Source organism: Hemiscyllium ocellatum, chromosome 18, assembly GCF_020745735.1.
Source record: "Hemiscyllium ocellatum isolate sHemOce1 chromosome 18, sHemOce1.pat.X.cur, whole genome shotgun sequence".
Lineage (NCBI taxonomy): Eukaryota > Metazoa > Chordata > Chondrichthyes > Orectolobiformes > Hemiscylliidae > Hemiscyllium > Hemiscyllium ocellatum.
In genome coordinates, this window is record NC_083418.1 from 18403122 (window position 1) to 18430165 (window position 27044).

Sequence of the window (27044 nt, forward strand, 5' to 3'; positions counted from 1 at the left end):
CAGTAATTTTTGACAAAGAAATTCAAACTCAATTTATCAACTGAAAGAATTTCACCACAAGATGTTCATGTCTTGAACAAAAATGTTTATTGTGTAAGAGTTAAGTAAAGCAAGTCTGCTAACTTGACACAAGATTTTGTGAACACTTTTGTTCAGACCAAGTTACGAGGTAGTGAGGGCAGGAATAGGAGAATAGAGAAAATGAATGCATGGCTGAGGAGCTGGTATATAGGGGAAGGATTTACATTTTTGGATCATTGCAATCTCTTTTGGGGTAGAGGTGACCTGTACAAGAAGGATGGATTGCACTTAAATTGGAAGGGGACTAAGATACTGGCAGGGAGATTTGCAAGAGCTACTTGGGAGGATTTAAACTAGTAAGGTGGTGAGGGGTTGGACCCAGTGAGATAGTGAGGAAAGAGATCAATCTGAGACTGGTACAGTTGAGAACAGGAGAGCATCAAACAGTCAGGGCAGGTAGGGCTAATAAGTTAAACTGCATTAATTTCAATGCAAGGCGCCCAACAGGAAAGGCAGATGAACTCAGGGCATGGTTAGAAACATGGGACTAGGATATTATAGCAGTTACGGAAATATGGCTCAAGGATGGACAGGACTGGCAGTTTATTGTTCCAGGATACAAATGCTACAGGAAGGCAGGGGTGTGTGTGGTATTTTTGATAAGGGATAGCATTACAGCTGTGCTGAGGGGGGGGATATTCCCAGAAATACATCCAGGGAAGTTATTTGGGTAGAACTGAGAAATAAGAAAGGGATGATAACCTTATTGGGATTGTATTATAGACCCCCTAATAGTCAGAGGGAAATTGAGAAACAAACTTGTAAGGAGATCTCAGCTATCTGTAAGAATAATAGGGTAGTTATGGTAGGGGATTTTAACTTTCCAAACATAGGCTGGGACTGCCAATTTTGACGGTATTAGGCAAGAACTTTCAAAAGCTGATTAGGGGCAGATATTCACAGGTAAAGGGACGGCTGGAAAATGGGAAGACTTCAGAAATGAGACAACAAGAATCCAGAGAATGTATATTTGTGTTAGGGTGAAAGCAAAGGCTGGTAGGTATAGGGAATGCTGGATGACTAAAGAAATTGAGGGTTTGGTTAAGAAAAAGAAGGAAGCATATGTAAGGATAGACAGGATAGATCAAGTGAATCCTTAGAAGAGTATAAAGGAAGTAGGAGTATACTTAAGAAGGAAATCAGGAGAGCAAAAAGGGGACATGATATAGCTTTGGCAAATACAATTAAGGAGAATCCAAAGAGTTTTTACAAATAAATTAAGGATAAAAGGGTAACTAGGGAGAGAATAGGGCCCCTCACAGATCAGCAAGGCGGTCTTTGTGTGGAGCCACAGAAAATGGCGGAAATACTAAATGAGTATTTTGCATCAGTATTTACCGTGGAAGAGGATATAGAAAATATCGACTGTAGGGAATAGATGGTGACATCTTGCAAAATGTCCAGATTACAGAGGCAGAAGTGCTGGATGTTTTGAAAAGCATAAAAGTGGATAAAACCCCAGGACCTGACCAGGTGTACCCTAGAACTCTGTGGAAAGCTAGAGAAGTGATTGCTGGGCCTCTTGTTGAGATATTTGTATCATCGATAGTCACAGGTGAGGTGCCAGAAGATTAGAGGTTGGCAAACATGGTGCCACTGTTTAAGAAGGGTGGTAAAGACAAGCCAGGGAACTATAGACCAGTGAGCCTGACGTCAGTGGTGGGCAAGTTGTTGGAGGGAAACCTGAGGGGCAGGATGTACGTGTATTTGGAAAGGCAAGGACTGATTCAGGATAGTCAACATGGCTTTGTGCATGGGAAATCATGTCTCATAAACTTGATCGAGTTTTTTTGAGGAAGTAACAAAGTGGATTGATGCGGGCAGAGCAGTAGATGTGATCTATATGGACTTCAGTAAGGCGTTCGGCAAGGTTCACCACGGGAGACTGATTAGCAAGGTTCAATCTCATGGAATACAGGGTGAACTAGCCATTTGAATACAGAACTGGCTCAAAGATAGAAGACAGAGGGTGGTGATGGAGGTTTGTTTTTCAGACTGGAGGCCTGTGACAAGTGGAGTGCCACAAGGATCGGTGCTGGGTCCTCTACTTTTTGTCATTTACATAAATGATTTGATTTGGATGCAAGCATAAGAGGTACAGTTAGTAAGTTTGCAAATGACTCCAAAAGTGGTGGTGTAGTGGACAGCGAAGAGGGTTACCTCAGATTACAACAGGATCTTGACTAGACGAGTCAATGGGCTAAAAGGTGGCAGATGGAGTTTAATTCAGATAAATGTGAGGTGCTACATTTTGGGAAAGCAAATCTTAGCAGGACTTATACACTTAATGGTAAGGTCCTAGGGAGTGTTGCTGAACAAAGAGACCTTGAAGTGCAGGTTCATAGCTCCTTGAAAGTGGAGTCGCAGGTAGATAAGATAGTGAAGAAGGCGTTTGGTATGCTTTCCTTTATTGGTCAGAGTATTGAGTACAGGAGTTGGGAGGTCATGTTGTGGCTGTACAGGACATTGGTTAGGCCACAGTTGGAATATTGCGTGCAATTCTGGTCTCCTTCCTATCAGACCATGTTGTGAAACTTGAAAGGGTTCAGAAAAGATTAACAAGGATGTTGTTAGATGATTTGAGCTGTATGGAGAGGGCAAACAGACTAGGGCTATGTTCCCTGGAGCATCGGAGGCTGAGGGGTGACCTTATAGAAGTTTACAAAATTATGAGGAGCATGGATCAGGTAAATCGGCAAAGTCTTTTCCCTGGGTTGGGGGAGTCCAAAACTAGAGGGCATAGGTTTAGGGTGAGAGGGGAAAGATATAAAAGAGACCTATGGGGCAATTTTTTTCACACAGAGGGTGATACATGTATGGAATGAGCTGCCAGAGGAAGTGGTGGAGGCTGGTACAATTGCAATTAAGAGGCATTTGGATGGGTATATGAATAGGAAGGGTTTGGAGGGATATGGGCCAGGTGCTGGCAGGTGGGACTAGATTGGGTTGGGATATCTGGTCGGCATGGACGATTTGGACCAAAGGGCCTGTTTCCATGTTGTACATCTCTATGACACTCCATGTTTGACATTTATCTCCCACCAAGAGTGTCGCTACATTTTGCAGGATCTTTAGAATTACTTCACTTCTCCTGGCATGAAATCAAGACATTTTGTTTCTACTTGTCTCAAATCTGCTACAAGGCTGATTTAAGCTATTTATTCCTGTGAAACATCACACAGATTAAAAACACAAAACCAAAAGAAAAATATCTCCCTCCAATCTGTCCCCATTTCAGTTTGGAACACTGCGAGACATCTGAGAAAGAGATTTAAACTCATTAACTTAACCTTCAAAATGGACTTGTTGGGCCAAATGGCCTGTTTTCACAGTGTGGGAATTCCATGATGATGGTAATGATCCGTTTGAACCATATGACTAGTGTAAAACTGTAGATTTGCTGTAGATTTGCTGTCTCCATCATGAAACTCAAAGGGGCAAACTATTGTTTGCTGTCTTCCAACTCCAATTCAGACTTTATTAAATGAACATATTTCCATTCAGATAATTTCAATTTCTAAACTCAGATATATTCGTAAAACATGATTCATAACTAATAGAACATTGAACAATACAGCAATAGGAACAGGCCCTTCAGCTCACCAAGCCATTCTAAACTCATTTCATCTGCCTCACATGGTCTGTACCTTTCTATTCTCTGCCTTTTCATGTGTTTGTCTAATTGCCTCTTAAGCGTTGCTATCATATCTGCTTCCACCACCTCCCCCGGCAGCATGTTCAAGCACCTTACACCCTCTGTGTTAAAATAAAAACTTGCATTGTTCATCTCCTTTAAACATTCCCCCTCCCACCTTAAATATATATACCCCTTGCTATATGACATTTTCACCCTGGGAAAGAGTCTCCAACTATCCACCCTATCCATGCCTGTTATAATTTTATATACTTATATCAAACTGTCCCTCAGCCTCTGATACTTAAGCAAAAACATTCCAAGTTTGACCAGGCTCTCCTAATGCACTTCAATCCAGGCAAAAATGGTGATAAAAGTCTTTTGCACCCTTGCCAAAGCCTCCACTTCCTATAGTGTGCTGACCAGGACTGCACACTGTATTCCAAATGTAGCCAAACTAAAGTTTTATATAGATGCCATGGCTTGCCAACTTTTCTACTCACTGCCCCAACCAATCCAGACAAGCATGCCGCCTTTACCACCTATTTCACTTCTTGTTGCCACCTTCAGGGGTCTATGGATTTGTACCCCAAACTCCCTCTGTATATTACTTCTCCTAATGGTCCCTCTTTTTACTGTACACGTTCCTCTTGTGTATAACTTCCCAAATGTATCACTTGTCCAGATTAAACTCCATCAGCCATTTCTGCAGTCAATTTTCCTACCGACCTATATCTTACTGTATCCTTTGACAACCTTCCTGACTATCCAGACTTCCACCAGTCGTCATGTCACATGCAAACCACTAATTGTACCATCTACATTTTCATCCAAATCATTTATGTTGCAAACAACAGAGGCCCCAGCACCAACCTTTGTGGAACACCACTGGTCACAGACTTTCAGGCAGGAGAAAAGTAATCCTCTGTCTTCTATGCTCAAGCCAATTTTGTATTCAACTTATCTACTCACTATGGATCCCATTTGGCTTAATCTTCTGGACCAGTCTAGCATGAGGGACCTTGTCAAATGCTTTAATAAAATCCATGCAGACAATATCCACTGCCCTACCTTCAATCATGTTCGTCACTTCCTCAAAAAGCTCAATCAAGTTTGAGTGGCAAGATCGCCACCACACACAGCCGTGCTGACTATCCATAATAAGTCCATTCTTTTCGAAATGCAAGCGAGTCCTGTTCCTAGGAATCTTCTCCAATAATTTCCCAACCAGTGATGTAGGGCTCACCGCCTTATAACTTCCTGAATTATTCCTGTTGCCCTTCTTTAACAAAGAAACAACATTGGCTATTCTTCTGGGACCTTGCCTGTGGCTAAAGAGGTTACAAAGATCTCTGTCAAATCCCCAGCAATCCCTTCCCTTGCCTCCTTCAGTATTGTGGGATAGATCTCATCAGGTGCTGGGACTTACTTACCTTAATGTTTTCAAGACACCCAACATCACCATCTTTTTAATGTCAACTTGCCCTAGAATTTCATCATACCCCTCCCTAAAATTATATAATCCATGTCTTTCTCCTTGGTGAATACCAATGCAAAGTATTCATTATGGATTGCAGCCACTTCCTATGGCCGCACACATAAATTTCCTCCTTTGTCCTTGAGTGGACCTAGCTACCTTTTTGTTCCTAATAGTTGTCCCCAAGTGAATGTCATAGATTATTGCACAACAAATGATTATCTATCTGCTTCCTAAAGCATGAAGGAGGAAAGGTAGCAGATTGACTCTGCTGCCTTAAAACAAATGCAGTAGAGAAAGCAGTCTTTAAAATTAGCGTGGGTGGATGCTAGCTATCAACTGTTTGATTGTTTAACAAGGAAAATAAAAGCAAAGGTTAAGCTAACCAGACCACAGGACTGCTCTTTCATTAGAGGGAGATGACTGGTGGTAGTTTAACCTTACTGTCACCACGTCTCATGTGAGGGGATAGGATGAGAAAGACAGTCCTTCAATGGTAACCTCAATGGTGCAAGAATTGAACTCACACTGATATAGGAGCAAATTAATTGTTGCCTAGAGGAGGGGAATCCCATATTACATGAAGGCTTTTGATTTAATTTGTGTTAAAGTTTTCATTGTATAAATATTAACTGTTTATTTAAATGGAGAGAAGAGAATATGTTCATTGTTTCATTTTATGGTGTTGATCAACATAATCTAGTGATTTCATTTGAATCTGTAGAAATACAAGTTGTGGTTGTTGAACTGTGGAGGTGGCTGATCATAATGAATAATACAATAAACAAATAAGTATAAATATAAAGCTGTGTGTAAAGATGAAGGACAAAACTGGAGCCAACCACTTTCTCAGTTATGATATCAGTTGTGTAATTGCACAGATAATCCTGATGTGGAGGTGCTGATGTTGGACTGGAATGGACAAGGTCAGAAGGCACACAACAACAGATTATAGTTCAAAAGGTTTATTTGAAATTGCAAGCTTTCAGAGCACTGCTCCTTCATCAGGTAGAGTGAAGAGAAGCACACAGGCACAGAATTTATATGCAGAGAGATAAAAGATGGTATAAATGGTGGAAGTGACTGAATAACAAGTCTGCGGGTAATCAAAAGTGTCAGATAGTATGAATAAAGTATCACCAGCTGAATAGCAATGGAAGGGATCACCTATGATCCAATTAATTGAGGCAGGGAGAGAATTACAAAAAATTAAAAATAAGATGGTGCTGGAGACAAATCAAATGGCTGGAATAATATGATAGGCAGAAGAGTCACATGCCGAGGATCTAACCAAAGTAACAAGTAATCCAAAACTGTACAAACTAATGCAGGTAGAGAGACCATTGCAAGTTATCAAGGTGATGGTGTCAAAACAAATTAGCAAGGAAGATCTTACAAATACAGAACAGTATGGTGGGGTTTCATGTAGCACGACATGAACCCAAGATCATGGTTGAGGCCACCTTCATGGGTATGAACCTTGGCTATTAGTTTCTACTTGCGATTCTGCATTGTGGTGTATCTGAAAGACCACTTTGGAGAAAGTTTACCCGAAGATCGGAGGCTGAATGCCCTTGACCACGGAAGTGTTCCCTTACATGGGAGGGAATATTCCTGTCTAGCAGTTGTTGCACAGGATCCATTCATCCGTTGTCGTAGCACCTGTACGGTCTCACCAATATATCATTCCTCAAGGCGTCCTTATTTGCAGCATATGTGATAGACAACATTGACCGAGTCACATGTATCTGCCATGTATGTGATGGGTGGTGCTCCCATGTGTGATGGTAATATCCTCGATGATCTGGCATGTCTTGCAGAGGTTGCGATGGCAGGGTTGTGTGGTGTTGTTGTCAATGTTATCCTGAAGGCTAAGTAGTTTGCTGCAAACAATGGTCTGTTTAAGGCTTGACAGCGAGACGTGGAGGCATAGAAATGATCTTGGCGAGTGTTTCTTCATCATCATCAATGACATGTTGAAGACAGAGAAATGGCATAGTTTCTCTGCTCCGGGGAAGTACTGGATGACAAAGGCTACTCTATCGGTCTTGTCTCGTGCCTGTCTTCTGCAGTTGTTGCACTTTTTTGCTGTGACATACCAAAACTGGCGATCGATGAGTTGAGAATCCTATCTCATTCTTATGATAGCGTCTTTCATCATCTTTAGGTATCCATCACGCTCCATCTCAACTGAGCAGATCGTATGTATGCGCAGGGCTTGTCCATAGGGGATGGCTTCTTCAACATATTGTTTTTCAGACTGTGGCATGTGACAATGGAGTGCCACAAGGATCGGTGCTATGTCAAATGCGTTTCAACATTTATATAAATGATTTGGATGTGAGCATAAGAGGTATAGTTGGTAAGTTTGCAGATGACACCAAAATTGGAGATGTAGTGGACAGCAAAGAAGGTTACCTCAGATTACAACGGGATCTTGATCAGATGGGCCAATGGGCTGAGAAGTGGCAGATAAATGCGAGGTGCTGCATTTTGGGAAAGCAAACCTTAACAGGACTTATACTCTTAATGGTAAGGTCCTAGGGAGTGTTGCTGAATAAAGAGACCTTGGAGTGCAGGTTCATACTCCTTAAAAGTGGAGTCACAGGTAAATAGGATAGTGAAGAAGGCATTTGGTATGCTTTCCTTTATTGAGTACAGGAGTTGGGAGGTCATGTTGCGACTGTACAGGATATTGGTCAGGCCATTGTTGGACTATTGCATGCAATTCTGGTTCCTTCCTATTGGAAAGATATTGTGAAACTTGAAAGGGTTCAGAAAAGATTTGCAAGGATGTTGCCAGGGTTGGCAGATTTGAGCTATAGGGAGAGGTTGAATAGGCTGGTGCTGTTTGCCCCAGAGTGTCGGAGGCTGAGGGGTGACCTTATAGACGTTTCTAAAATCATGAGGGGCATGAATAGGATAAATAGACAAAGTCTCTTCCTTGGGTGGGGGAGTCTAGATCTCGAGGGTATTGGTTTAAGGTGAGAGGGGAAAAATATAAAAGAGACTAAAGCGGAACTTTCTCACGCAGAGGGTCGTATGCATATGGAATGAGCTGCCAGAGGAAGTGTTGGAGGCTGGTACAATTGCAATATTTCAAAGACATCTGGATGGTTATATGAATAGGAAGGGTTTGGAGGGATATGGGCTGGGTGTCGGCAGGTGGGACTAGATTCGGTTAGGATATCTGGTCGGCATGGACAAATTGGACCGAAGGGTCTGTTTCCGTGCTGTACATCTCTTTGACTCTATTTTTAGGGTCAAAACTAGAGAGGTGCAACATCATGAGGTCATCTGTGAGCTTATGGTAGAGTGAGGTACTGAGGTATCTGACCTTGATAGAGATGCATGTGCCCAAGAATGAGACTGATTCTGAAGTGTAGGCCATGGTAATCTGATGATGGGATGAAACTTGTTGATATCATTGTGTAGTCATATCAGTGATTCCTCGTCATGAGTCAAAAGGAAGAAAATGTTGATTTATCTGGTGTACAGCGTTGGTTGGAAGGCCTGTGCAGCAAATAAATCTTGCTCAAAGTTGCGCTTGAAAATGTGGGTGTATTGGAATGCAAATTTGGTCCCCCATGGCTGTATCGTGTGTCTGGATGAGCTAGTTGTCCAAGGTGAAGACATGGTTGAGGATGAAGCAGATGGGTTGTAGGATGGCGTCTGGAAATTGGCAGTTGTTGGTGTTTAGTACTGAAGCTGTTACAGCAATGCCGTCATCGTGGGGGATGCTGGTATAGAGTGCCAAAACATCCATTGAAACAACGAATGTTCCTGTTTCAACTGATGGATTTGTGGGTGCTGAGTTTCTATAAGAATTCTGTAGTGTCACGAAAGAGCCTGGGGGTTCATTGTACAAGGAGTTTCAAGATGTCCTCGACATAGCTACAAAGGTTCTCTCACAGGGTCCCGTTGCCTGATACAATGGGATATCCAGGTGTGTTGGCTTTGTGTATCTTTGCAAGGCAGTAGACATCTCCAATCTGAGAAGTATGCAGGATGAAAGTGCATAGGATACTGTGAAGGTCTGGATCGAAGGTCTTGATCAGTCTGTTGAGTTGATGGGTGCGTTCTTTGGTCAGATCAGCAGGTAGTCGTCTGCAGTGTTCTTGGTTGTTCAGTTGTCAGGATGCTTCTTTGCAGTAGTCCTTTCTATTCTGTATGATAATGGCTCCTCCTTTGCCTGATGTTTGATGACAACGTTGTGGTTGGTCTTGAGAATAAACATTTCATTTTAAGACTGAGGTGAAGAGGAACTTCTTCTCACTGAAGGTTGAGTGTCTTTGGAACTCCTTGTCAGAGAGCTGTGGGGACAGAGTCCTTGTTTATATTTAAAGCTGAGATAACTTCTTGATTAGTAGGGGAGATCAAAGCCTACAGGGTAAAGGCGGGATAGTGGATGTGAGAAATATTAGATCAGCCATGATTCTATCGAATAGCAGAACAGGCTCAAGGAGCTGAATGGCAATGTATGGCATTGCGTTGTGCTTGTTGACATTCTGTACTATCTTGTGAATGCGGCTGATGAACCTGATGTTAACGCATCCACTGATGGCTTGAGCATGCATATCGAGCCTTGAGCAGTGGCCTTCCAGAGTTGTCCAATTCAATTCTTTCTGCTATGATCACTGCACTGTGGATCTGCATATAATCCTGCATTAAGGATCTTTCAAAACTGAATGACAAATTTTGAAAAGTGAGAAAACTTGAGGGATAGTGTGAATAAGCGAAGCTGGTGGGAGACTGAGGACAAAGGAAGGGAGAAAGGCATCGAAGAACATAAGAACAAAAAAAATCAATATAGACAAAATATGAGAGGCAGGAATAGAGTGGATCATGAGATTTTCCCTCAATATTCATCATAAGTATCAGCTTGGTTCAGTTGGGAGCATGCTCACCTGTCAGTTGAAGACCATAGTAAGATAATAAGAATAGTATCAGGACTAGGCCATTCAGCTCCTTGAGCCTGTTCTGCATTCGATAGAATCATGGCTGATCTAATATTTCTCACATCCACTATCCCGCCTTTACCCTGTAGGCTTTGATCTCCCCTACTAATCAAGAAGTTATCTCAGCTTTAAATATAAACAAGGACTCTGTCCCCACAGCTCTCTGACAAGGAGTTCCAAAGACACTCAACCTTCAGTGAGAAGAAGTTCCTCTTCACCTCAGTCTTAAAATGAAACATTTATTCTGAGACGTTGCCCCCGGTCCTAGAGTCTCCCAAACACCTTAAAAATGAAATATTTGATATTTTCCCACATTATACTCCATTTGCTTACTTTTTTCCCCCAAGTACTTAAACTATCAATATATCACTAAATTGTTTCTGTCTCTTGCACAACTTGCCTTTCCACCTATTTTTATGTTGTTTGTAAATTTGTCTCCAGTACATTCACTTCCTTCTGCCAAATCATTAATATGTATTGTAAACATGTGTAGTCTCAGCACTGTCCCCTGCAGAACCCACTGGTCACATGTTGGGCTGTTTTCCCTGGAGCGTTGGAGGCTGAGGGGTGAACTTATAGAGGTTTACAAAATTATGAGGGGCAAGGGATAGGGTAAATTGGCAAAGTCTTTTCCCTGGGGTCGGGGAGTCAGGAACTAGAGGGCATAGGTTTAGATATAAAAGAGACCTACGGGCAATGTTTTCACACAGAGAGTGGTACATCTATGAAATGAGCTGTCAGAGGGATATGGGCCGGGCGCTGGCAGGTGGGACTAGATTGGGTTGGGATATCTGGTCGGCATGGACTGGTTGGACCGAAGGATCTGTTTCATCTCTATGACTCTATGTTGCCAATGTATAAAAGAACCCCTTATCCCTATTTGTTGTTTCCTGCTCAAGCCAAATTTCTATCCAGGCCAATATACTCCTAGCATCATGTGTTTCACTTACCTTATGATGTAACCTTATGAGGTAACTTGTCAAACAACCTTTGGAAGTCCAAATGCAACATTTATACTTGTCGGCCCGGCTCCCCCCTCAGTCGAAGCAAAACACTCGGAGACCCAATATAGTTTTACCTCCTTTGTCTTTACTCGGAACCCTGAAGGGAGAGAGAATGATCACCCACCTGCACAGAGACATGAGTTCACGGTCTTCTCTCGAACAACAGTTTCTCAATTAACTATATAGTCATTTTACAGGGAGGAGCATCCAAATAAGGCAACATACATGTTAATTGGGTGACTGTTAAAATCAATAAGTATCAACAGTAAAGATTAAGCCATCTGCTGTTACGCAATGAATAATTAACTTTACATAATGAAGAGTAAAAAGTGAGGTCTGCAGATGCTGGAGATCAGAGCTGAAAATGTATTGCTGGTTAAAGCGCAACAGGTCAGGCAGCATCCAAGGAACAGGAAATTCGACGTTTCGGGCATAAGCCCTTCATCAGGAATGAGGAAAGTGTGTCCAGCAGGCTAAGATAAAAGGTAGGGAGGAGGGACTTGGGGGAGGGGCGATGGAGATGTGATAGGCGGAAGGAGGTCAAAGGTGAGGGTGATAGGCCGGAGTGGGGTGGGGGCGGAGAGGTCAGGAAGAAAATTGCAGGTTAGGAGGGCGGTGCTGAGTTCGAGGGAATCGACTGAGACAAGGTGGGGGGAGGGGAAATGAGGAAACTGGAGAAATCTGAGTTCATCCCTTGTGGTTGGAGGGTTCCCAGGCGGAAGATGAGGCGCTCTTCCTCCAATCGTCGTGTTGTTATGTTCTGGCGATGGAGGAGTCCAAGGACCTGCATGTCCTTGGTGGAGTGGGAGGGAGAGTTAAAGTGTTGAGCCACGGGGTGGTTGGGTTGGTTGGTCCAGCGTCCCAGAGGTGTTCCCTGAAGCGTTCCGCAAGTAGGCGGCCTGTCTCCCCAATCTAGAGGAGGCCACATCGGGTGCAGTGGATGCAATAGATGGTGTGTGTGGAGGTGCAGGTGAATTTGTGTGGATATGGAAGGATCCCTTGGGGCCTTGGAGAGAAGTAAGGGAGGAGGTGTGGGCGCAAGTTTTGCATTTCCTGCGGTTGCAGGGGAAGGTGCCGGGAGTGGAGGTTGAGTTGGTGGGGGGTGTGGACCTGTCGAGGGAGTCACGAAGGGAGTGGTCTTTGCGGAACGCTGATAGGGGAGGGGAGAGAAATATATCCCTGGTGGTGGGGTCCGTTTGGAGGTGGTGGAAATGACGGCGGATGATACGCTGTATACAGAGGTTGGTGGGGTGGTAGGTCAGAACCAGTGGGGTTCTGTCCTGGTGGCAGTTGGAGGGTTGGGGCTCAAGGGCGGAGGAACGGGAAGTGGAGGAGATGCGGTGGAGGGCATCGTCGATCACGTCTGGGGGGAATCTGCGGTCTTTGAAGAAGGAGGCCATCTGGGCTGTACGGTATTGGAACTGGTCCTCCTGGGAGCAGATGCGGCAGAGACGAAAGAATTGGGAATGTGGGATGGCGTTTTTACAGGGGGCAGTGTGGGAGGAGGTGTAGTCCAGGTAGCTGTGGGAGTCAGTCGGTTTATAGTAGATGTCTGTGTTGATTCGGTCGCCCGAGATAGAAATGGAAAGGTCTAGGAAGGGGAGGGAGGAGTCTGAGATGGTTCAGGTGAATTTGAGGTCGGGATGGAAGGTTTGGTAAAGTTGATGAACTGTTCAACCTCCTCATGGGAGCACGAGGCAGCGCCGATACAGTCATTGATGTAGCGGAGGAAAAGGTGGGGGGTGGTGCCAGTGTAGTTGCGGAAGATGGACTGTTCCACATATCCTTCGAAGAGACAGGCATTGCTGGTGCCCATGCGGGTGTCCATGGCAACTCCTTTAGTTTGGAGGAAGTGGGAGGATTGGAAAGAGAACTCCTTTAGTTTGGAGGAAGTGGGAGGATTGGAAAGAGAATGAATACTTTTCACCTTGTTAACTGATGTCAAATACTGAATGCTACCTCATCTTGTTAAATGGCTCTACATAACGAATGATTTTCCACCTTGTTAACCCATTACCCTTGCCTCCAGCACCCCAGTGTTAACTGTAAGTTCTTGTCTGATCTGAGGCATGCTCAGCTGATCGTCTTGTTTCACAAAACTCCAGAACTTAACTCTTTCTCTCTGCCTGCTTATACCCTGTACACATTCTCATTCTGGTTCCCCTCTATCCATTCTGGTTGAGGCTTCCTTGAAAAACTCTAATAAGTTAGTCAAACATGATTTCCCTTTCATGAAGGAATATTAACTCTGCTTGATGAGATGATGATTTTCCAAATGTTCAGCTGTTACTTCCTTAATAATTGATTCCATTACTTTTCCAATAATAGATATTAAACTAATTGGCCTATAGTTAACCACCTTTTGCCTTTCTCCCTTTTTGAATAGGGGTGTCACATTAGCATTTTTCCAATCCTTCGGTAATTTTCCAGAATCCAAGGGTTTTTGTGAAGTTACAACCAATGTATCCACTACCTTGCATCTAGTACCTCTGTATCTACCTCTTCTAGGATGCTAGAATGGAAGCCATCAGGGCCAGAAGGATTATCTGCCTTGAGCCCTATTAGTTTGTCTAATACTACTTCTTTAGTGACAGAGGTGGTACTTAATTTCCTACTGATATTCTTTAGTATTGATGGAATGTTCAAAGTATCTTCCACCGTAAAGACTTGCAAAATATCTGTTTAACTTCTCTGCCCCTATTTCCTTACTCCCTGGAGTCATCTCCCCAGATTCATTTTCTAAGGTTTCAGTTTTCAAGCCTCCCTCCAGCAACTGAATGTGTATGCTGGCAGGGAACTGGAATACTGAGGGAGCGCTGCATTAATTTTCCTTAAACACATGCTTTGACTGACTATTCAATGAATCTTAAAAATCCCAGGGAGTACTTGATGAACGATAGGGAGTTTTCCCAATTTCTTGGCCAACGTTCATCCCTCAAGCAATGCAATCCAAAAAAGGAATGAACTGTTCATTCACCTACGCACATGATAGTGATGAATATATTGCAAAGCAATGAATTATATATGAATCACTCAGATCTTTCAATGAAATATGATGAAGCACTGTGTAAATGAAGGTCCCTTTACTGAGCTGTTCCTTTTCTGCTAACAGTAAAGGTATACTTCTAATCCTGCCAATTGGATTCAACTCTAGTTCAATATCAATGAATCCAAAATTATATTTTGTGGGAATCTGTGTGTAAGGGCACTAATCAATGCTAGTACTTTTGAATTATTTTGCAGGACTGCCAACACACTTAACCATTTATCAATTTTGCACTTAATGCACGTGGTTCTCAGAAATAGAAAGGAGAGAGATCGCAAGTGTTGGCTAGATTGACTTTTCTGATTGAAGTTGGAGAGTTATTTTATCGCTGTGACACAGAAAGCTGATGTTTAATCACTAAAAGGGCAAGATTTCCATTTTTAAAGGACAAGTTTGTGATTCACTTGCACAGGTACACAGAGTCTGTCATGTGCTCATATTGTGATGATCACAGTGAATAAAGCACTAGCTTCTACTAGTCCCAGTTCCTATCCAAACAATATGCGCTTGATCTCAAAGCAAAATGATCTGGATGTGAGATTGTTTCTTACATTTCTGCTAACAAGTGTATAAGAAATCATCTTTTCCCAGTTTTCCAAAACAAAAGTTGCTCCTCAGCTGGGACCCCGCCATCGTTCCTTGGTGACTGAAGTTAGACTATCCCCGTTCCCCTTTTGTCCTCCAATGTTCATTTCCATTTAGGGAATAAATTACTCTTTCAAAGGTATGAATTTACTTTTTTAATATCCTTTACAGTATGTTTCATAGGATACAAAAGGGCATGTATACATAAAAATGAAATAACATTGGGATTTCCCGAGTGTCTTGTACCTATGAGGTCAAAAGCTGAAAGCTAAGCTGGGTGTGTTTAGACTTCTTTGACTTATCTCACTTCCTCTTCCTTAGAATCGACCTCCAATTGACCTGAAGGGTGCCATGCTGGAGATGGTGGAACGATTGAAGATGAAAAGCTCAGACCCCAATGTAAGTGCCTACTCCTCTGTATCAATACTCTATTCTCTTTTTAGAGATAGTTTCTTGCACTTGAGCTAACATGAGACACCATTCTTAAAATAATGTTAGGCAAACAGGTGATATCTCATAGACAATTTGTAGCTAAACAACGGGTACTCTTGATGTCCTGGCTAATATTTCTCCATTGGTCAACACCATTAAAAACAGTTTATCTGGCCATTTATCTCCTTACTGGTTGCGGAACCTTCTAATGTGTTACATTCTGACTAAATAGTAACACTGATACTGTTTCAACATTGTATGATTCAGTCTGAAGTGTTCTTAGAAAATTCACTGTACATATAGATCTTTGAGATAAATAAATACAGCAGTTGTGATCTTGTAGTTCATTTTAAGTTTCAGTCAAGAATAGAGTTCATACACTATCCCTGCTTCACAATTTCATGTCAAGTCTGACCCAGTGGTAATACTGTCACCTTTAATTAGAGGTTGATCATTTCCTGTTCAACAGCAGTAAATTGAACATATAATCTCAGTTGGCCCTTCAGTACAATCTGAAGTGCCATTTTTCAAATAAGATCTTTTTAAAAACTGACCTGCACTAGACCTCTGCTGGATGTAAAAGATCCCATCGCACTATTCAAAGCAGAGGAAAGGAGTTGTCACCCGTATTCTGGTCAATATTTACTGTTCGAACCACACCAAGGAACAAATTATCTCATCATCATCATCACATTGATAACTTTGCTTTGTTGAAACTAGCTGTTGTACTTCCTACAGCACAATAGTGACTACAATTCAAAAGTACTTAACTGGTTGTAAAGTTTTTTGAGATGTCCTGAGGTCATAAAACAACAATAATTAAAGTAACATAAAATGTTCCACGGCACATCACAGCAACATTTTAAACCGAAACATGACGCTGAGTGACATTAAAAGATTTTAGGTCAAATAGCGAAAAGGTTGGTAAAGGGGTTGGGTTCTAAGGGGCAACTTAAAGAAAAAAAGTGAGGTAAAGATGCAGACAAGTGTAGAGAGGAAATTCCTGAGTCTAGGGAGTGAGGTAATTGAAGGAATGGTCAGTAATGCTGGAGTGATTAAAATTGGATAGAATTAGGCAGCACAGATACCTTGGAGGATTGTGGAGCTGGAGGTGATTTCAGAAATAGTGTGCAGTGAAGCCAAGGTGGAATTTGAAAACAAGGATGAGGATTTTAAAATCAAGACATTGTTTGATCAGGAGCCAGTGTGGTCAGGGATAGGTGAATGGACTTGGAGCAAGTGGCCAAGCGTGTACACACAGTCACACACCACCAGAAGGATTAGGGGCAGAATTAGACCATTCGGTCCATCAATCCTGCTTTGCCAGTCAATTATGTCTGTTGCGTTTCTTAACCCCATTCTCCTTCCTTCTCCCCACAACCCATGATCCTCTTACTAATCAAGAAATTATTCATCTTTGTCATAAGTACACATCGTGACCTCCCTTCCAATCACCCTTCCTGGTAGGGCTTTTTCCTACTGATTTAACCCATTCAATTGTTTGACCTTCCTGCCACCTCAGAGACTAAGGTTTGGGCTGTAAGACCCATAGTTGACTTTTCTGTAATGGTCAATTAACCGTTTAGGGCCCCATCCCTCAAAGGTCTGATTAACTGTGTTCCTGGTACCTTTTTCACTCAAAGTAGAGTAGCCTACCAGCTGGATTATGTGTGTGGCGAGGCCTTGATCTGTCCAATCTGTGGGTAATTATTGACATAGATTTTGAAAATCACCTCCTTGCCGTTGCCTCTGTTCCCTCTTACCTCATAAACCCTAGTCTATGACCAAACATCCCCACTTCACCCACCCATCCACCCCATTCCTTCTGGTCTTCAGTGCTGTTGTGCAGCTCGCTTTCTTATTTGTGTTCATAAAGATGTCCTCTCTGCACATTTAAAAGAAATGGGAAATCCTGCCCTTTGTTTCAGTGGAGCTTTGTAACTTTATTTGGCAGTTCTCATAACTCATGAATACTTCTGTGTTCTAAATTCAGGGATTCGGGTTAACCTTAACATTAACCCATCCAGGTGAATATTGGTTTTCAGCAACCACTGTGTTAAGCATTTTGACAATTTCAATTTGATCAGTTCTCATTACTTTTAAACTGTATGGAGTTTAATTTTTTCAAATCTGTCCTGCAAGACTATCTTGTCAGCCCAGGAACCTATCTACTAAACCTTTGTTACACTCTTCCTAGGCTGCCCTTATATAAGGGTGCAAACTGTGCATTATACTCTGGGTGTGGTTTTGTAAAACTCTGGTTCCAATTCTATTCTTAGGGTGGAAAATTGTCAGAGGAGGTGGTGGGAGAAAAGTTGGTGGCCAGCTGAGTAACCAGTTGGAAGCCTTCCCCCTAACCCCCTCTCCCCACTATCCATCTATCCATAACATATTACAGACAGGCTAAGTTTAAGCAAATTGGGACTTCACCCTCTCAAACTCCAAAACAATCCCATGCTTTAGGCATGATTTTCTAAATTTTACTCAAAATATTTGTTTTATGTCTCTGCCCTTTCCTTATTTCCCCTGTTATAATTTCAGTTGCCTGTGCACCTCATGGATCCATGTTTACTTTCACACATCTTTCTAGATACATATGTATGGGAACAACGACAATCTGTTTTTGTATCTCTTGTGATTATATTTTTTTTCAATTTCTTAGTCCTTCTTTGCTCAACTCTAAGTGGTTAGCACTGCTGCCTCACAGCGCCAGGGACCTGGGTTCACTTCCCACCTCAGGCGACTGACTGAGTTTGCACGTTCTCCCCGTGTCTGCGTGGGTTTCCTCCGGGTGCTCCGGTTTCCTCCCACAGTCCAAAGATGTGCGGGTCAGGTGAATTGGCTATGCTAAATTGCCCGTAGTGTTAGATAAGGGGTATATGTAGGGGTATGGGTGGGTTACGCTTCGGCGGGTCGGTGTGGACTTGTTGGGCCGAAGGCCCTGTTTCCACACTGTAACTAATCTAATCTAAAATCTTTCCCATCTTTAGGTTTGCTATTCCTTTTGTTAACGTCATAAACTTATTGATTTGATGTCATATTATCTTTAATTCTCATGAGCTGCAGTTGGACCACTCTGTATGTGGGGGATTAATATCATAAAAGCCACTAGGCTAAAAGAAGGCTCCTTCAGACTGTGATAATCAAGTTGAGATTCGAACCCAGACAATTGTTTTTATTTTTGTGCTTTTAGGATAGAGATTTATAGTCATCAGTTAAGTATTTCAAATTTACATTTTTAATTGCTCCTTTCTAATAATCAGTTTGCTTTTCAACTTCTTATTGCATATATTCCACAACACTCCTTGAAGTCAGTAATGTTGTATTTCCCACCCACTTTCTCAGTGCTATCTGGTATGCTGCCATTGTTGAGCCACTTGCTGTGCTCTGTGCTCATAGTAGCTTCAAGATCTATAATTTCTCACAGTTGTGTAGGAATTAGCTCCTTCATTCCAGAAATTGTATTTGTCAGATGGCCTATACCAGGAATCTGCCACTTCTTACTGCTTAATTATTCCTCTAGTTGTTCAGCATCAGCCGGTCAGCACTGAGGAGAGCTGCAGATTCTACTTTTTTGTATCCAATGCATTCTACTCCTATAACAAGCACAGCTAAATGAGGCAATGAGACAGAACACAGATTAAATGTGACGTAAAACTTCCTTGACACTGCCTTACCAGAGGTTCCCACAGCAAATATAGCATGTGTTGGATAAAAGACAAAGCTTCCTTGAATCTGCATAATCAAATATTCCCACGTTATTGCATAATAAAATTCCAATGTAGAGATCTCCATACCATGACAATATTCCTTAGCGCTAGTCTCCTGGCTGAATACCTTCCCATCCCATCACTGCAATGAGCCTAAGCCTTGTTGAAAGGTGCTGAGAGTATCCAAAGTCATGGCAACTATTTTATCTACCTTTGCTATTAGTGAAACTTTGCATTATCGTGCTCTCTCTTAATTGTGTGTAATCTTAGGCAGGTGGTGGGCACTAATTGGGGACTCACTTCTGCCATCTTAAGTAAATATTTGCTTATAATCTGTAAATATATAAAGGAATGCTTATAGAACTGTATGTCCAGTTTTAACGTCTGCCAACTGGCTTTCTAAAATATAAGGAAAAAATGGTTGCCAAAAGATGAAGAAATATTCCTGATGAAGGGCTTATGCCCGGAACGTCGAATTTCCTGTTCCTTGGATGCTGCCTGACCTGCTGCGCTTTTCCAGCAACACATTTTCAGAAAAGATGAAGAAAACTAAGAAAAAATAAATTCAAATGAGAAATTATGATTCTAGAGGCTATTATAGAGTGACAGAAAGCAAGTATAAATTGTTGGACTATGATGACCCTCCAATGTTCTTCAAGTCTGAAGTACCTCATCAGAACAAGGAAGTTGAAATATGGATATGACTTCTATCCCCAATCTTATGAATAAATGTAAATTTAATTAATATTTTGCAGTAAGGTTCAGGTCTTGGACTTCAACAATTTACAATCTAATACATGATTGGTAAGCAGGGACAGAGTGTATCATAACAAAATTCATGAATGATTCTGAAATAGGTGAGAAAAGCAAGCTATAATGAGGAGATTAAAGTTTGCAGATGGATTTTGTTAGGCTAGGAGAATGGGCCAGAATCTGGCAGAAAGAGTTTAATGTGGTTGTTCATTTTGGCCAGAAAAATAAAAGGACAAATTATTACTTAAATGGGAAGCAGATACAAAGTGTGTAAGTGCAGAGAGATCTGGACATCGCTGTCCAAGAAAGTTGGTCTCCAACAATAGTGGACTTCACCAGTTTCCTCTTTTCCCTTCCCCCTACCTTACCCCAGTTCCAACTTTCCACCTCAACAACGTCCTCATGACCTGTCCCACCTGTCAATCTTCCTTCCCACCCATCCACTCCACCCTCCTTTCTCACCTATCACCTTCACCCCCACCTCCATCCACCTATTGCACTCTCAGCTACCTTCTCCCCAGCTCACCCCCCTCCCATTTATCTCTCCACCTCTGAGGCTTCCAGCCTCTTTGCTGATGAAGGACTATTGTCCAAAACATTGATTTTCCTGCTCCTCGGATGCTGCCTGACCTGCTGTGCTTTTCCAGCACCACTCTAATCTTGACTCTAATCTCCAGCATCCACAGTACTCACCTCCGCATGGTCTCCAACAACAGCCTATAATAAGAAAGACAGTTGGAATCCTAGCATTTATGCAATGTCTGGATTATAAAAGTAAAAAAAGTGTTGTGCAAATGATATCAGATGTTGGTGGGGCCATACCTGGAGTCCTGTGTCCAGTTTTGGTCTCCTTACCTGTGGCACTTGAGGCAGTTCAGAAGAGGTTTACAAGGTTGATTTTGGGTATGAAAGGAGCAGTTGAATAGCTTGGGTTTGCAGTTGCTGGGGTTCAGAAGAATGACAGGGGGATCTGACTGAGGTACATAAAATGCTAAAGGGGATTGATAAGGTGAACATTGAATAGATGTTCCTTCTTGTGGGACAGTCTTGAATAAGAGGTCATAGATTATAGAGTGAGAGGAGCTATGTTCAAAATGGAGATGAGACGAAACTACTTCTCAGAAGGATGTGAATCTGTGGAACTCCCTGCCCAAGGGTGCAGTGGAGCAAAATAAATCAACAGATTCAAGAAGGCAATAGATGGTGTTTCAGATGAAAAGTGGGATAAAGGGCTATGGGGAGTTGGCAGGAGAGTGGAATTGATACCAGGATAAAATCAGTCATCAACATGTTAAATGGCAGTGTGGGCTCGAATTGCCTACTTGCACTCCTAATTCCTATGTTCACATATGTAACAAAAGCAGAGATAATATTTTAGTTTTGATTTAGATTTGTTCTTGTGGTCTTGATATTTTAAAATCAGGAGGCCTGTCTGTCAATTTGTGTTTTTTATTGAGGTTTTCTAACCTTTGAAATGAAGAGACGGGGGTAATAGTTTAGTGCATAAAAAATAGGTAGCAAAATACAGTGTTGTTAACTCGCAACAGGGGTCCAAATACACACACAAAAGTCTAGAAGCAGGTCAATTAGTCAGTGTTTGTGTGTGTACAAACAGAGTGGATGTAAAACTTCATGTTAAGAAATCCTGCGAGGCTATTGGAGCTGAAGTTTACTGTTTATTTTAACCTAATCATGAATTTAGTTTGCAGTTTATTTCAGGTGTCTCAGGGAGCAATCCTAATTCAAGAAAACGTGTTGCGTCAATGTGCAGAAATTCATCAGAAGGAAACTGCCTGCAGAGTTGCCATCTGAACAGGAAGCCTTAATGTGGAAATTGTTGTAAATCTTTGCTGAGGGTTTGGTGTTTGTAATGACACAGCTGGGATAGAAGCTATAGTGTCAGTTGAAATAAAGGCAAACTATTTCAAATGCTTGAAATTCGAAACAAGCACAGAGTAAGGAACTCAGCAGGTCTGGTAGCATCTGTGGAGAAAGAAGAACAAGGTTAACCTTTTGAGTCTGATAGAAGTCTTTGTCTGAATTATGTTTGTAATGAGATATTTCCAACCTATTCTGTTTAGTGTCATATAGTTCACACTTTTCTCTTGTTTAAATAATGTTTTATGCTTTATGTTGAAGGCATTCTGGGAGACTCTTGTGAACAGATCAGTAACTGACTTTCACAGGTTAAAAAAGTAGGATCTGTCAAGGCAGGTTTCATACTGGAATTTGATTTGTCCATCAGGTGGGATCACAATACTTAGCAAAGAGTAACAGGATATGGTTTTGGTGTTGTCACTTTCTTCAAAAAGTGAAATACTTTGTAAAATAAATGACAGTTGGATAGTGGAGAAGAATTAGTCTTTATGGATGAAATTTGTAGGAAATATTATTTGTTTATTATAATGAAGCATGGTCAGACCTTGATAGATTCCTGAGAACAGATAGTCATTCCACAAAGAGATTTATCATGGATGTTTTGAAAGGTCGATAAAATTCAATTTAGATATCCATGGATCAGTACTGCCTTAAAATTGCTGGATGGTGCTGAGGTACCTTACATGGGAAAGGATCCTAATCTGACTGCTGTTCAGTTCTTGAAGAGGGTGAATTCTGTTGGATGAGATATTTGCTGTTTTGAAATTGTTCCTGTGGAAGCTAACATCCCCTTCAGCTTTTGTGGAACAGATTAAACATTCTGGATTACCATCAGGAGTAGAGAACACAGTGATTTCAAAATGGCCCAGACATTAGACAGAAACATCAATATAGCAGAGGGACAAAAGATAGGCAGAATAAGGATGGAAGCACCTTAACAGATCTGGGTTTTGCAGCAATAAGACAGAATTGGGAAGTATTAACAGGCAAATGAATCCCAGGAACATCTGAAGAACACAATAGATGATTTAGTGTGACTCAAAGTTTATTGTGCGATGAAATGCTGAAAGTAGAGAGGCAGGGTCTTGAAAATGACACACTCTCCTCATTCCTGATGAAGGGCTCTGGCCCGAAACGTCGAATTTCCTGTTCCCTGGATGTTGCCTAACCTGCTGTGCTTTAACCAGCAACACATTTTCAGCTCTTGAAAATGACACCCATGTTCTGAGGAGTGGTTTAAAGATATTGTTGAATCCAAGGAAATCTTTACTTGTCACAAAGAACTATGATCATATATGAGTCAGTCATTGACTCATTTGCCTCAGTTTGATTGTACTGGATTAAATTGGTTAAAAGTGTTATCTACACACACAAGTAAACAGGATTGGTTTAAAGTAAAGGAGTATTTGCTTTACATTTGGGGATGGCAACACATTGAGTTAACAAAAGCTAGTTATGATTGCATATAAAATAGCTGGAGTAAGCCATTTACAGATAGTGATGTTGGACTGAATCTTTTGGCACTGTTACTTTCTTTGAGTTTCATGAGTGTTTTTTCTCTCCATGAGGCTGAGCAAATTTTCTCACACTATCATCTCAAACCTGCTTCATTAGCTATCCACCATCCCCATATGGCACCACTTTTGTCAAATGCTGTCCCACTTGCTATGGCTGGGATATATTGGCTCCTATGCCATCTTCGAACCCTAGCCATGGACCTGTTCATGTGGTAGTAGTCTGGAATTGCCCTTCATCCTTGATATAACTGCACAGCAGCTGTAACTAAAGCATCTGACTGTATAGAAACGGCATAGCTGACATCTTCTTGCACTCATACATTCCTAAACCTGTTGCTGTTTAAGCACTAGGCCCTTCAGCTTAGCTGGCCTTAGCCACATCTTTAAGTCACTGCTGCTTTTTCCCATGGCCTACTACAGCCCAGCATCTCATCATTGTTCAAAGTGGGACAATCACATACAAAGAAACTTTCAGTTGCCTTAAAAAAAACATTTTTATTTGCAAACATCTAAACCAAACAGAAATCAAATAAACAAGCAGCATTTGTCTCAGAAATAAGCTACATGTAGTTCAACAATTTTACAATCAGTGAATGATCACTGCACCCAGCTACTAGAAAAATACAGCGCATTCTGTATGGAAAATGCTAAAATGGCAGACCTGACTGGTCCAGGCAGTGGAACCTCATCTTCAGCCAGCTTATCATCTGCTCCACAATGGCGCTGGATGATAATGTTTCAGTCAGCAGCTTGTGGAAACATCAGCCATGATCACAGTGGGTAATCCTTGTCTTCTAGTAAAGACCATTGTAAAACGTCTGGATCCTCACTCATAGCCAGAACACAAATGTTCTCAAGGGTATAGGCATTCTGCCAACCCCAGGATACCAGGCACAAATGTGTATGAAGTGAAGCCAATAGTCACTTGTACATTGATAGAATTCTATTTTGTTGATGAAGTGATCACAAGCATCATTAAAAACAGAGGTATCGTGGGTCACAATGCACATAGCTAATGCAAGATCTCACATGGTGCCCTGGGACATTCAATTGGTTCCCTCTCAACCTGTACAGTAAGCATAATACAAGACTCTCTTATTTATAAAGGTACCTTTTTAAATGATGCCTATCATTGCATTCATTTCACCACGATATCTGTCTGCAACATAGTCAACGTTGCTCGTGACCAGCATTTCACTCCACAGACTTGTACACTGCATACGTTTCACATGCACAATGATCTGAATGAAAATAATTTTAGTGATTTGGACATGATATGGCAGTTATGTTTAAAAATCAGTCAATCTTTAAACTGATCGATCGACAGTTTAATCTATCAGGACAATTTTGTGGTGTTGTGATCCCAGTTAATGATATTACTGAACAAAGTCTAAAGGCTGATTAGAAATCTGACTTGACAGATCATATTTTATTTTGTTTTAGTTTTCGTGAGCGTTTTGCTGAAACATAGGAATGTAATGTTGCTGATTGAAGTTAAACAATAAAACTAAAGTTTTTTTTCAGCAAATGGCATTGAGATAAAATACTGTCCAATAAACTTTTAAGGATTTTGAAACATATAATAGAAATTTAACCCCACAATCCCAAAAAACTCTTTTACGAATCCCAAAACTATCCCATCTACATCACCAAAGTACAGTACTCACTCCAAAAAAAATTCTCATACTTACGTAAATAATGACTTCAACTTTCATTCTGGAAAATCTTTTTTCCTGGAGCTATTAAACATCTGCGTTTTTATGTTCACGGCTTCAAATATCCTCATCAGAGTTTAATCCAAACACTTATGATTAGAATTGTCACTGAACTTAGTGTCCTAGTTTAGTTTTACTGTCTTCTCCCCTTCTCTGGAGTACTTCCTTATACATACATCTTCTGCAAGAACTTCACAAAACTGTCCCCAAACTGGAAAAAAAGTATTTTTTCCAAGCTGCAGGTATTTATCTTATTTCGAGAATTTCTAACAGAAACCTTGATGCAAAGTCGTTTACCTTGTTTGGTTGTAAGCAGTCCTAAGGTAAATAAGCCCATTTGGTCAGAAAGGTGCTCCATCAAGATGTCATAGAGTCAAAGAGATGTACAGCATGGAAACAGACCCTTCGGTCCAACCCGTCCATGCCAATTAAATATCCCAACTCAATCTAGTCCCACCTGCCAACATCCAGCCCATAATCCCTCCAAACCATTCCTATTCATTTACCCATCCAAATGCCTCTTAAATGTTGCAATTGTACCAGCCTCCACCACATCCTCTGGCAGCTCATTCCATACACGTACCACCCTCTATGTGAAAAAGTTGCCCCTTAGGTCTCTTTTATATCTTTCCCCTCTCACCCTAAACCTATGCCCTCTAGTTCTGGACTCCCTAACCCCAGGGAAAATACTATGCCTATTCACCCTATCCATGCCCCTCATGATTTTGTAAACCTCTATAAGGTCACCCCTCAGCCTCCGACGCTCCAGGGAAAATAGCCCCAGCCTGTTCAGCCTCTCTCTATAGCTCAAATCCTCCAACCCTGGCAACATCCTTGTTAATCTTTTCTGAACTCTTTCAAGTTTCACAACATCTTTCTAATAGGAAGGAGACCAGAATTGCACACATTATTCCAACAGTGTACTAATCAATGTCCTGTACAGCCGCAACATGACCTCCCAACTCCTGTACCCAATACTCTGACCAATAAAAGAAGGCATACCAAACGCCTCCTTCACTATCCTAACCACCTGAAACTCCACTTTCAAGGAGCCATGAACCTGCACTCCAAGGTCTCTTTGTTCAGCAACACTCCCTAGGACCTTACCATTAAGTGTATAAATCCTGCTAAGATTTGCTTTCTCAAAATGCAGCACCTCGCATTTATCTGAATTAAACTCCATCTGCCACTTCTCAGCCCATTGGCCCATCTGGTCCAGATCCGGTTGTAATCTGAGGTAGCCCTCTTTGCTGTCCACTACACCTCCAATTTTGGTGTCATCTGCAAACTTACTAACTGTACCTCTTATGCTCGCATCCAAATCATTTATGTAAATGACAAAAAGTAGAGGACCCAGCACTGATCCTTGTGGCACTCCACTGGTCACAGGCCTCCAGTCTGAAAAACAACCCTCCACCACCACCCTCTGTCTTCTACCTTTGAGCCAGTTCACCATAGCCACAGGAATATCGACAATTTAACCATATGCACAGAAAAAATCTATATGTCACCTATTCAAAATTCAAATCCAAATTTAAAAATTCGGATTTGAAATAAATGATGTTAAAAATTTAAATCACACAATCTACATCACAATATCCTTTTAACGAAACCTTTTGTTTCATGTCATTTTTAGATAAATAAAAACCAATTTTCTAAAATTTGCATAGATTCCTCATCATATTTGTCAAAGGTCAAAATCCTGCAGAAATATGCGGATATTTTTGATGAAGTGTATAGAAGGTGAATACTAAAACTTAAGTGAAAAGGGTGAAAATTGAACAAAGTGGCAGAGAATGCCACCTTATTTTATGAGAACTTTTCCATTGGCACACAACCTTGATGAGGTAATTGCCATGGATCTATGGATTGAGACAAGGACAAGGGCAACAGTATTTACATTTATCCTTTATCGATCCTGGTCAAATGTTGCCTTTCTTCAGTTATACGTATCAAGGACAAAAGGATTATGAAATGCAAAGTCATGGTGAAATGAACACAGATTTAGACTAGGAGGACCAGGAAAGTTTCTGATTGGTAAATTCTCCATTATTAATGTCAATTTCAGAGACATCTGGAAAAAAAATATGAACATGATTGCTAAAATCCTTTCAGCAGTCCCCTCTCTGGACCTAACTCCAATCCCTAGCAATAAAAGCCAAAGTACAATTTGCCCTCTTAATTATTTGCTGCACCTGCATGCTAATTTATAGTATTTCATGAAAAAGAAAACCCAGATCTCACTAAGATGCAA

General features: G+C 41.4%; 1 protein-coding gene across 1 annotated transcript in view; it reads left to right on the plus strand.

Moving 5' to 3' along the window:
• Nucleotides 1–27044, plus strand: part of trim44 (tripartite motif containing 44) — a 121961-nt gene that overhangs the window by 18405 nt on the left and 76512 nt on the right. Inside the window, exon 2 of the mRNA XM_060838719.1 lies at nucleotides 15107–15184. Coding sequence (XP_060694702.1) covers nucleotides 15107–15184 — 78 coding nt within the window. The remainder of the gene's footprint in view (nucleotides 1–15106; nucleotides 15185–27044) is intronic.